Source organism: Morone saxatilis, unplaced genomic scaffold (assembly GCF_004916995.1).
Source record: "Morone saxatilis isolate NCDOM2014 unplaced genomic scaffold, NCSU_SB_2.0 Contig7, whole genome shotgun sequence".
NCBI lineage: Eukaryota > Metazoa > Chordata > Actinopteri > Moronidae > Morone > Morone saxatilis.
In genome coordinates, this window is record NW_023340246.1 from 655,635 (window position 1) to 668,248 (window position 12,614).

The 12,614-nt window shown below is 37.6% G+C and overlaps 1 protein-coding gene across 1 annotated transcript in view; it reads right to left on the bottom strand.

The window, feature by feature from the left end:
• LOC118340909 (complement C3-like) overlaps positions 1-12,614 on the bottom strand; it is a 94,134-nt gene that overhangs the window by 66,963 nt on the left and 14,557 nt on the right. The window contains exons 2-10 of the mRNA XM_035679072.1: positions 3,320-3,402; positions 2,636-2,723; positions 2,364-2,466; positions 2,082-2,202; positions 1,729-1,844; positions 1,203-1,346; positions 429-528; positions 213-307; positions 7-95 (exon numbers count right to left, since the gene is read on the bottom strand). Of these exons, the coding sequence (XP_035534965.1) occupies positions 7-95; positions 213-307; positions 429-528; positions 1,203-1,346; positions 1,729-1,844; positions 2,082-2,202; positions 2,364-2,466; positions 2,636-2,723; positions 3,320-3,402 (939 nt within the window). The remainder of the gene's footprint in view (positions 1-6; positions 96-212; positions 308-428; positions 529-1,202; positions 1,347-1,728; positions 1,845-2,081; positions 2,203-2,363; positions 2,467-2,635; positions 2,724-3,319; positions 3,403-12,614) is intronic.

The window sequence follows — 12,614 nt, forward strand, 5'->3', positions numbered from 1 at the left end:
GATGGCAGCATTTCTTTGGTAATGGTAACAATCCTGGAAATCAGTGCTTCTGTCTTGTAACGGCCATATTCCACCAGCTGGCCTCTACTCAAGATCTAGGCACACAGATTTACACATCAGCACTTATCTAGCATGAGAACTACACCGAATGTTAAAAGCATTGCAAACACCCATGCATTTGCAAAAATGCATATATGTACAGGGATCCTCACCAGGTATGTCATGTCAGTTGATGTATCTTCCATCGGGTGGATGTAGAAGTTGACTTTCTGTCTTTGTCCCAATTTCACCTCTGCTCCATCCACACCTGCGAAAATGACCTGTGCTGAGTACTAGACACTGCAAAGATCTAGTGAATGGCACATACTTTGCCATTGCCACCACCATCAACCCCCTTTTTTAAATTATTATTTCAGGATGTTGCTCACCTATGTGGATGTACTTGTTGCTTTTGGTGAAATATGGGACAGCTACCATGTTGGCTGATGCTTGTCTTTCAGGTGCAATATGGTCATCAGTGGTATTTGCCTGCAATTAAAGACACACACACAGGTAAACATATACGCAATAAACAATAAATACAGAGTCTATCCTATTGAAGCCTTGCCTGGTATAGCTTGGCCTATTAATATAAATATAATAACAAAAGACAAATACTGTAGAAGAATTGACAATGTTTTTCAATGACTGAATGAATAAAAATCTGGTCATCACTGCCAAATGCAAATGTTTTGAGTCTAGTCTTATTTCATTTCAGAGCTACATGAAATGTTGACATTTAATTAAGGTAAAAAGTCAGTGTGGTTTCTTTTTTTAAGACACTTTAAATTAACATCAATGATTCATCAACTCAAACTACAAATAAACTAGTTGGTAGTAAAAAAAAAATGTCTACTTTGATATCAAAGAACAACATTAGCATTCATTTAGAGACCTGTTTATTGCCACCTGTCAAATTCAAGGCCAATATTAACTCCTTTAAGCTGTGTTTTGGTATCCACCGAGTCTTGAAAAATGTATCTATTTAGCTTGAACATGCTGGACTGTATTATCATTATACTGTACAATAAATGTGTGAGCAGCAGAACCAGTGAGCTAAAGAAACATAAAAAAAGCACTATTTGAGTTCAACAAGTGAATATCAAAAAAGTTGATTAATGCAAACAGTAATGCAAAAAGGCTGAACATTTTTAGAAACTTACAGTGATTATCATTGTGCCAGTGTTCCCCTTTGTATTGATGGTAAGTCTTGCAATGCCATTGGCTTCAGTGCGGCCCCGCTCCTGGTGATTGACTACCACTGCAATACCTTCTGCAGGAGTGCCATCAGGATTCAGAACTTCAACCTGCCATCAGAGGCACAAACAGCTGTCAAAACTATCATCACTGATGTTTTATTGAAACACATTTTATTAAATAAATAATTGTCAAATTATTGTTTTTATTACAGGATCTAGTGGCCCAAATTGTTAAAATAATTTATCTTTTTCTCTGCAATATCATGTCCGTTTGTGAAAATTTGCCTTGGCATTATAATGAAACTCTATCAAAGCATTAGTTATAGTTATTAAAGGAGCATTAAAACTAAGTATTATTATATATTTTTGATATGTTATACTGTAATCTGTGTTTTTAAAGAGTGTGAAATTCAGTGTTTTAAATTAGTGTATTTCAGTATTGAAATGTATTCTGTAAAGGATTTTTTAAAATCCTTAAATAAGTGTTTACCGTAACATCAAAGGACATTCCTGGTTTGTAATATTTGGGTGTTTTCTTGAAGTGGATGCTGTACGGTGATGTTACAATCTGGATACCTTTCAACTCTGCCTCCACCATTTCACTACCTGTGAGTTGGTGCAGAAACAAAAACACATTCACATACAAACTGGTTACAAGACTATTTTTTGTCCACTTCTACTTGATTAACTAAAACAGATCGCTTAATTTTCTTTTTTTTTTACCTTTCATTCATGTTTGGGAAATTTTGGACAGAAATTTATATTTATTTATAAATATATGATGATTTGGGCTACTGAATTAGTGTGAATCACACGGACAAACACAAAGTCTCTCTTTCTTACCGCTGTCTGTCAGCACTCTGACAGCTACAAATATGGAACTCCCCACCAGGTCTTGGATGTTTGTGACAGACGTTGTGATGTGCTCTCTCTTCAGTGTGACCTTTCCTTCACCTCTCTCGACCTAATGTCACATAATACAAAAATACCTGTTGAAATACTGTCAGTGAACAGTTGGAGGTACTTTTATAAATCTAAATTGTTGTCCGCCAGAGTTTGACCAATCAGCTGGCATAGAGATGGCCAGAAATACAGTAAAATTGTAAGTATGTGCATATTGCTCACCTGCACATTCTGTTGAGAACTTGGAAAGCTATTCTTTTTGCCCTCTTGTATAACCCCAAACAACACGTAGGCCATACCATTCACCTCTTCACCAAATAGATATCTAAAACCATAAGAGCAGGACATGTTGTAACACAATTAAATTAACCACAACAGTTAAAAAACACCACTAACACAACCTTTGAACATCACTTTTTATTATTTTCTCCAATTAATTTACCAATTACTGTAAAACTGGCTTCCTGAGCCACAAAACAAAAACCTTCACATACGTAGCTTTGATGTCCACTGAGAGCTCTTCACTGTCCACATAGAAGAAAGGGCTCCCTGATATCAGTTTCACCTCAAAACTGGGCAGCACTGAAAAGATTGTGTGTTTGTAGATTAGATATGATAGATAGATAGATAGATTAAGATATGATAATGATAGATAGAATAAGATAGATAATAGATATCAAGTAAAAGACTTTTGTCTGGGCAGAGACAAATTAATGGTAATGTGTTTTATTGTAATGAATTTTATGATTATACCAGTGTTTACACACTGTTTACACTGGCATGTGTTTAGAGTGGGACTTATCAGATGTGAAGTTTGGTGGAGATTGGACCATGTACACTGAAGTTATGACAACTTCCTGTTTCATGGCCAAACGTGAAATTCAGCACCAAGCCATTTTACCAGTCACCAAGAGCACAACTTTTAATTGTGATGGTCTGTGAAACGTCCCTTGGGGGCTGCATTGAGGGGGCATGGTCAAGCCAAGTTGCCACATAAATTTTAGCTTCCGCTGAATTTTGTGTAATAACAGTAATAGTATTGAATAAATTGTGCCCAGTTAAAAAACAATCATCAGTGATCACTTAAAAAAATCTGGATTCCTTCCTTATATCAGGAAGATAAGTCCCAGCTCAAAAACATTCCAGATGCATGCAAGGGATATTTGGGAGGGACTTACCATATTCTTTGACCTCAAACCCTGCAGAGTAGCTCTGCTGTGGGTTGCTTGTGAACTTCGCCACCACCTTCCATAGTCCGATACTACACACAGGCACACACAAGAACACACCTTTCAAAAATAAAGCAAAAATTAAAGCTGCAAGCAGTGATGAACAGGCCCTTGCAGTCCATACACCTTATATGCCAGCACATATTGTACAAACCACGCCGTGAAAATTTCATGTAAATCAGATGATGATTGCCATACAAGGCTTACTTCCTGTTTCCAGTAGGTGAAACATGCCAAGTTTGGTGCAGGTCTTTAGAATGCACTGACCAAATTTGAGGTGAATCCTATAAATTCTGTAGGAAGGAGTTAATTATACAACACGTATAAATCTCCAAAATATTACCACAAAATTAAAAATGGCTGACTTCTTGTTGAGTTTGGGACATGGATGAAGGATGTCACTTTTTGCTTTCTTGAACCTGTCTCATCATCTGACCACGATGATTCCAACTTTTTCTGATGTCTGAGAGGAGAGCTTCACAGTCACTTTGGTGAGAACAATATTTACGTGAATGATAGGCCAATTGGCCCATTTTTTGCTGGCGAAATGGGGCAAAGAATCGGACACTGTGATTGATACTGATTAATGGGCGGGCATTTAACTGGGACACAAAAAACAACTACCGGAGAGAATGTGCCTGGAAGAATACAGATGCAGTGTTTTATTAGCCCCAATAAATATTCTAAATCTGATTCATCAGCATTATCTAAATGTTGGAGGGAATATGGAGAAATCTATGGAAACTTAACCCATATATTTTGCTCCTATGAAAAATAATAATTATATTGGATTGTTGTTGAAAAGTAAAAGTAAGAAAAATGTAAGATGTATTGTGAAAATTTGTATGTGTCCTAATTTAATTATCCTAGTAGGTGGAATTTCTCTTATAATAATGGATAGAAAGTATAATTACTTACTTACAATACTGAGAATAACTTCTTCAAAAGTAATTATAAAAATAGGAGGCAAAAGCCAAGTGTAGACGAATGGATCTCGTAGAGCAAATAAAGCATGAAGAAAATCCTTCATAAAATCAAAGCTAATATTAACTGCTTTGAAACAAGATTTCTAAATTGTTATGATTATAAATAATAATTTGCATTTTTTTTTAAATCTCAGTGTTTTTCTTTTAGCTTTTATTGCAGAGTGGATAAACATATAACAGAATATTAAATCAGAAAATATTACAAGAACAAGATATTATCCAATATAACACTAAGAAAAACAATAAAAACGCTTATGTGTGTAATACTTAGTGTGTGTGTGTGTGTGTGTGTGTGTGTGAGAGTCTGTGTGTGTATATCCACAAGAGCAGGGAAGACAAATTACAATCATTACAAATATCACAATTATTACAATTATTACAGTTATGTTTAGAGTTCTCAGTATTACACTACATTAAAGTATATCTAACCCCAACTATGAAAATAAAATAATGAATCCAATAATTCTGGGGCTCCAACCCCAAATGTTTTCTCAAAAACCTCAAATCTCTTTCTCATTCTCTCTGCTGATTTTAAAATAACTCCCACTTTCTGTCATCTCCCATCAGTCTCTAAAAGTTCTATTACTGGAAACACTGTCATCTACTATAGGCTAACAGCGGTAGGGCTGTTGTCTTTGTGTGTGTCTAGGTAGCAGCTTATGGACAATGGACATATTGAAGGACATAACAAAACTAAACACTCATTCTGTGAACTCCAGGTTTCAAGATTAATAATGCTGTATGTTATGTAACTTAAACATAATAACATCAGACAGTGTTTTCCTTTTTTTTAGTTAGCAGGAGTGAAAATGAGTCATCCTCAACAATTTTTGTGTTCTGGTTTCAGAATGATGAAGACAGTTGGAGAACAATTAGATACAAAATAGGCCATAGGCTCTACAGGATCTTTCTTTTTTCTTGGGCAATTATCATGTTTTTCCCAAATGCTGTACACATTTTAGGCATTTTATTATCTCAGCTGGTTTTACAAATAGTGCATATAGCTGCTGTAAATGGGAAAAAATCTCCCCAGGGGAGCATGGCCCCCCCAGGTTAATTCTAACCCCCAAGTATTTCCAACATCTGTCTCCGCCCCTGTAAAATTTTCCATTTTATGCTACTGCTCTGCAGTTTGGAGGCAAATATTGACCAGTTTAATCCACTACCTTTAATTGATAACTTGATTTACGTTTCACATTATTAATACATAATATAAACTAATACATTATTTTGTATAATTTTAGATGAATCTACCCAGCAGCATAAAGTCATCAAAATGAGATCCACCTTTACCAGCGTCTAACCAATCAGATAGTTCTGTGGGTGGAACTTTGAGCTTTAATAATATTTCAAATTGGATCCCATAATTTATAATAATTGATAATTGGTCCATCCCTACATTGTACATTATACAGCTCAGCTGAGGACACATGGCAACTGTTGTCTGTACTGAGCTCTCACACAGACACACACACACACACAGACTTATCCTTCACAGCAAGGTCACAGCACAGGACAAACCGAGGTCCATTAACAAAGTTCAATTTTCACTTGCCAGACAGCAAAGTGTTGAACATCATGCAGGCAGTGTCTCTCCTCCCAAAATGTATTAGCAAAATCAAGAGCTGTAAAATAGCTTACAGCAGGCATCCAGGCATGTTTATTGTTGATCGGCGCTGCCAAGCACTACAGAGAGATATATTATGAGCCTGTCAAAACACTCTCACTTCATAGTCCCAGACTATGTCTGCAAGCATGAGTGACTTTAACATCAAATGTCTGGCAATCGTCAAATAAAGAAGTGAGGGACACTGTGGGTGTGTTTACACAAGACATGACCTCTGGGGATGAAGCAGTGGAGTAGATGATATTCTCAGGACTTTATTTCCCAACTCAAGCTCATTTCTAACATGTTTACACCAAACTGCATGGTGGAATGACTGTGTTTAACCTGTTTTTCTTTAGCGACAGTATGCAGCTCAAACTGTTAATTTGAGTTTTTAATAAAAATTGAGGTAGCATTATCCAATATTTTATTGGCTGGGTATTCTGAGTAAAGCAAAGTCAATAATATAGTCTATAAGACAAAAAATTGAGCACAGCCTATGGGGAAAAGCCAAGAAAATGAGTAAAACTACCTTTAATTAAGTCAGTATATGCATTACATCAGATTTAATTGAACTGACTAACATGAAAGGGAAAGGAAAATTAAGTTGCATTAACTGTTAAAATAAAGCGTTTTTAGTCAAAATCTACTTTGAATAATAAGTTGGCATTGAAACAGTTCACATTTTACCAAATCAAATTTAAAGGTTCTATATTTTATACTTTTCCTGGGTTTAATTTTAACTTTATAGTTAAAAAGTACCAAAAAACCTCTCAGTGTAGTTTTACATCTCCTATCTCATGCTGTTTCTGGAGCTCTAGCAAGAAAAGTGTTTGTTTACTGAGTGATGCACGGCCAGGCCAACCGCGGATAACGGATTGTACCCTACTGTAGCTTAGTAAAACTCACCAATAAATGTAGTAAAAGCGGAGAAACATACTGTTTTGTATTAATTTTAAGGACAAAATGCACAACTAAACAACGACGGGCACGCAAGACACTCCGCTTTTGGCAAGCTATTGGTGGGATTTGAAGACGCGTGGATGACGACATGCTAGAAGTTGGTCAGTAAAAGTAAGACAGTAAAACACAGGACACACACAGTTCATAGAACGATAAGGACCATGTGCCAGAGACAATGCTGGTCCCGGTGCACACCTAAGTTTCAGAAATGCTACCTGGGAGTGTGTGCATTTTGACCAACACCTAATAACATAACGTTGATTCACACTGGCACAGTTTAGTGACAACTGCAGAGCTGATCATCCTACAACTTGTTAAACTCATTCAGATGTTTTAATAAAGAGCAGTTACACACTGGTTTATATTTAATATTTGCATCTGGGATGCTGAAATTTAAAAAGCTTTACTTCTGTAGACACTCATATGTGTGCATGACGCACAGATGATACAGAATTGACTATACATTTTGACACGCACTCCTGAGCTGCACACAGCTGTTGTGTTCACTATTGCTGGTTGATGTGTACACCAACATGAAGCAGGAGGAGTTCAGTGAACAGCAAACAGTGCGTTTTACACTCGCTTTAACACTGAATACTGAGCTTTCTTGCAGTTTTTGAAATTTAAATTTTTTATTGGGGGAACATGATGATTACACACCAGGGCCTAGGATAAATACTTCCATAAGTCCAAACTGTAAGTGTCATGACAAATATGAATGGAGTCAACATGGAATATTTCCATAAAAGGGACCTTTAAAGTCAGAAATCTCCAGAACGTATGGTTTAACAGATACATACAACTAATCTGTTTACTACTGTGTTACTCAGTCATTTCTCTTGACTTGAGTTTTCAGGGCCAGCCCAGTATGCAAATTGGTGGCTCATTGTTTGACCAGAATCTCTATTCTTTATGCTGTTTTCATATCCTACCATACTGAACCAGCAGCCTCTAGTGTGTTGATGATTTTTCCATCTTTACGTCTAGCTTGACGTGACATGAAAGGGAAACTTGACCAGCAAGGTCTTTGAAGATGTAACGTAGAGATCCAGTTTGCTATCTATGCATATGCAAGTAAAGGAGCCAACACTGCAAGCCCCTCATTTGAACACATGCATAATTGAAGTGAGGCTTTTCTTTTCATATGCTGCTGTTTGTTCTGCGGTGCAGAAGGAAACCCGCCAGCACCGACACAGCTGTCTGTCTCAGGTTGATTGTTTTTGTGGGGTGACCTCATTGACTCATCAAAAGCTCCCGTTCACTGTAGCAGTGTGATGTTAATGTGCCTTTGACAGATTCTGTGTTAAGATGTTTTGAAAAGTGTGCTCTAAAATTCCGGCTGTGCTTCCTGCATTTCAAAACCTCCATAGCAATAAACTGTATTCTGATGCACTGCTCCACTGCAAATACCATATTTAATTAAAAGGTTTATATCACCAGTGGGAAGTGAATTTGCTTTTTTATGACAAGTGGCTATACAATAATAATCATAATCATAAAGCTGCCTAGATTTAATTCCCAGCATTAATACTGCATGACATGCCTGACGAAACTGATGTTGAGAAATTGATGTCTGCAAGGAAAGCGTGTTGAAATATGTCGCAGATGCTTTTATTTTGCTGATGTTGACTATAGGAAAAACGCTTGGTCATAAAATCCTGTAACGGACAGTACACACTGCTTCAACATCAATATGTCAAATGGGTCCCCGCAATGTAAGCACTCACTGACAATTCAAAATGACAAATGGTAACGATCTTGTCATTTTTCTAATGACACATGTAACATGAGTCCTATATTCTGAACTACAGAGGAGCTGTAGTATGATACAGTTAAGTCTCACAGGCTATCTTGGTGAAGTGCTGCTACAGTATATGACGATAATAGCTGTCATTATCATCTCACTTATGTCATCATTATCCCATAACCCTCACATCATTGACTCCACAAGTCTCTATGTAGCCGCCAGAAACACACATGGACTCGCTTCCTTTTTAATCTTTGTCTACGTTGTGTTTTATCTACCTATACTAAATAGATCGATAAATTGATCAGAAGAGAGACGAAGAGTAGAAAGAACAAGTCCACAGATATGCCTGAGGCCATGGTTGTTAGCAGGAAAACTGGATTGCTCACTCCAGTGAGTTGGTGTTGGTGAGTTCAAGTACCTTGGGATACCCTCACGTATCTGACAATCACTCATGAACAAGGATTCACACTCATGAACAAGAGTTCATGAGTTTGAGTGTGGCAAGATGAAAACCAAGATCAACAGTAGTAGAACTGTAGCAGACCTTAGGTCAAAGTCTTTGATTTAGAGGTCGATCTACACTACAACTCTCACCTATGGTCCTGAGCTTTGGGTAGTTACAGAAAGAATGAGGTTGTGGAAAAAGAGGCCAAATTCTGAAAGAGTTTATAGAAGAACCGCTTCTACTTTGTGTCAGAAGGTGTCAGTTGGTTTTAGGACTCATGGATGCCTCCTTTTTTAAGTTTTCCGACACTTCCAACTTCTACCCAGCTGTTCCTGCTTTATAGTTCCATAGCCAGTAGTCCCTAAGGCTTCTGCCTTTGTCTGCCGCCCAACGGTCAACGCGTGCCTATTTTTGTAGGTGGTAGGCCTGTACAGTGATGCCTTCCTTGTCTTCCAAAAACAATTCATATGAGTGTTTGTGTCTGTTAACACTATGATGATGGTAAGTCATGCAACTAAAACTACTTAAGATTTGGAAACGATTGTGGTCAGTGTTAGGGTTATATCACCATCATAGTTAAAAGAAACCAATCCTGACTGGTGATACGATACAGGGTGTAAACTGCAGTCTTTGTTGTCAGAATGAGATGCTTTGCTGATTCACCCTTTCATCCCAACATCCACGCAAACCTCACCCCACAATGCTTTCTGACACTATAACAGCTTTACACTACTTCCAGGACAGTTATTACTGTCACAACCATAGGAGGTCCCTTGTGGATCAAAATTTTGACTTTTCTGGTGATAACAGTCTTAAGGATTTCTGACTCTTGGAGAATTGACTCCTTACTGACTTTAAGGGTTCTTAAATTGCCCCTCGCCTCAAACCTTTTTGCACTGGGAGAAGTTTAAACCTCCAATTGTCACAAGGACACATAATACATATAATATCTAAAAAGTTGTATTCAGAAATTATATATTTCATGCACTGATGCTTGTACCCTTTGAAAAGCCAGAATACTTGAATACAATGAGTTTGAATATTTACCTAAAGCAGTACATAACTAGTAGCCTACTGGATGATGCTGAGAGTATAATTATGTGATTCAACCGGCTGATTCTTTGGACCACTTGTAGCTGGGGGGTACTGTACTGAATGTTCTCTTTGAGCCAGGAGGCACATACATAATTAAAATCCTTTAAACCACCAGGAAGCAAACTCCACCGAGAGTGATGAAGCTCTAACAAGTACGTACAAGTGTACATTTTAAAAAGCAGCATTTGTTTATATATGTCACTTTATTTGAACTTACCATTTTTGTAAACAAGTGCACGATGAGTAAGACTCACCACAGCTCAAGCACCATGTCTACCCTTCTTTATATCTATCCCAAGTTGTGAAAAACAATATTGTTTAGTATTTATAGCATGTCTCAAAATTCCTTTTAATATATTCATCCTGCAGCATATTCTTGCTTCTCAAAGAGCCTATCTAATTAATGCAAATTTCCCCTATCTGTAGCCGAGTTGCCTGAAAGTTGAAAAAGTCAGCTCAGTGATACAATCAGCTTTGCTGTAGGATATATGCGTAGGATGCACAACAAGCTGAAACTCTCTAAACACAGACATGAGTTTCTCAGCGTGAGTGGATCTCTTTGAAAACCTTTCATGTGTAATGAGTGCCATACTGTATAATAATATTGAAGATAATTTGCTCTAGAAAATAGGTATCTCTTTCACAAACAAGTGAGGAAACGCGATATGCAGAATATGTAGAATGTATACAATATTTATTTGCCTCAGAAAGCATTAAAACTGCACTAATCAATGTCATTTATATCAACAATGAAATGGATGACTATGTGAAAGGTGTCTGGTGCTGGTAGTGATGAACCCATAGTAATTATCACCCATCTCTGCTGTAGTTTCCCTCAGCCTTAAGGGTATTGTAGCTTCTTTTAGCATTTTTATCTCATCTAGCATCTATCATCTAAAGGATCTGATAAACCAACTGCACACTACCTGCTCAGCACCAAACAGCATGCAAAGTTAGCGACTAATTAAGTAACTTATGTAAGTTAACTTAGATAACATACTTAAGTAACGTAAGTTAAGTTCTTAAACGTCCAGTGTGTAACATTTTATAGGATCTGGCTGAAACTGAATTTACATCCATAACTAGTTTTCATTAGTGTATAATCACTTAAAACTAAGAATCAGTGTTTTTTGTTACCCTAGAATGAGCCTTTTATATCTACAGACAATGTGGGTCGCCTTCTTTGGAGGCTGCCATGCTGAACGAACATTTTTCTACAGTATCCCTCAACAAACAAACCAATCACTGGCTCTAGATAGGGGCAGTTGAGCATTTTGCGGCTACTGTAGTTTCTCCTTGGAAGGTCCTGAACACAGACATGAGATGAGTTTTGCGATGACATTTCAGGAGATCAGGCCTGTTGAACATGGAGCATTTTGTTTGAAATTCATCATGTAACCTTGAGAGAAGCAGTATAAAGTTTCCATACTTTTACCCTTAAAGCTTCAAGTAAGTGTTTTCCCATGGGTACCCAATCACATAGCATGTTAAAGATGTGGTAGGTATTGTAATTCTCCTGCGTGTGTGTGGGCGTCCAATCTCCAGAGCAAGTCCTCCCTGACTTTCCTTGGCCAGACTGAAAACACCTCAGGATGATGGCGGTAAACAGTGTAGTCGTGATGAGTTCCACTTGACCGACTCCTCACAAATACCTCTTTGACTCTGATGTTTTTCTCCTCATTTGTAGCCCAGCCAATTCTGCGGTGGATAGCTAGCCCTGTTATGTGTCATCCAGGGGTAGCTGATAGCTGGATTGGGCAGTTGAGGCTTCAATTCCTTTCTCAAACTGAAGGTATTTGACTGAGAGATTACTTAGATAGACAATAAGTGTTGATGGTCAGACTGTCACTGAGTCTTTCAGTGATGGCTTATATCTGCCAAAAAGCATTTCTGATTGCTGCTATAGACTGTCTGGTCTGTTTCTGCAGTCACACGTTGCTGTCTACGTACTTTTGTTTCTGGAGTTTTTAATAAAACTGCTAGTCGATTGTGTTTTTTAAAACCAGATCATTGAAATAGTCTCGTCTGATTGTTGCATTTGAGCAAATCTGATCCCACTGGTGGTCTTTATGGTTGTCCATAGCCGATTCCACAAAAGAGGCCTAAGGGAATCCATTTTGAAATTCATCAATAAATACATTTCCATTATATTAGGACGGGACTGTCCAGTTTGCAAGTTTAGCTTAAAGTAGTTTAAATGAATTAATTCATTTAAAAAAGCTATAAGGAACTTTCATTTCTGTTGATTCTGGTAGCCCCTGTGAACATCATGGATTTGTTTTATTAAGACCATTTTGCCCTGATAGCTCACCTGGTAGAGCTGTACCATTATGTACCACTAAGTCCTTGCTGCAGTGGCCATGGGTTCAAGTCCGGCCTGCAGCCCTTTGCTGCATGTC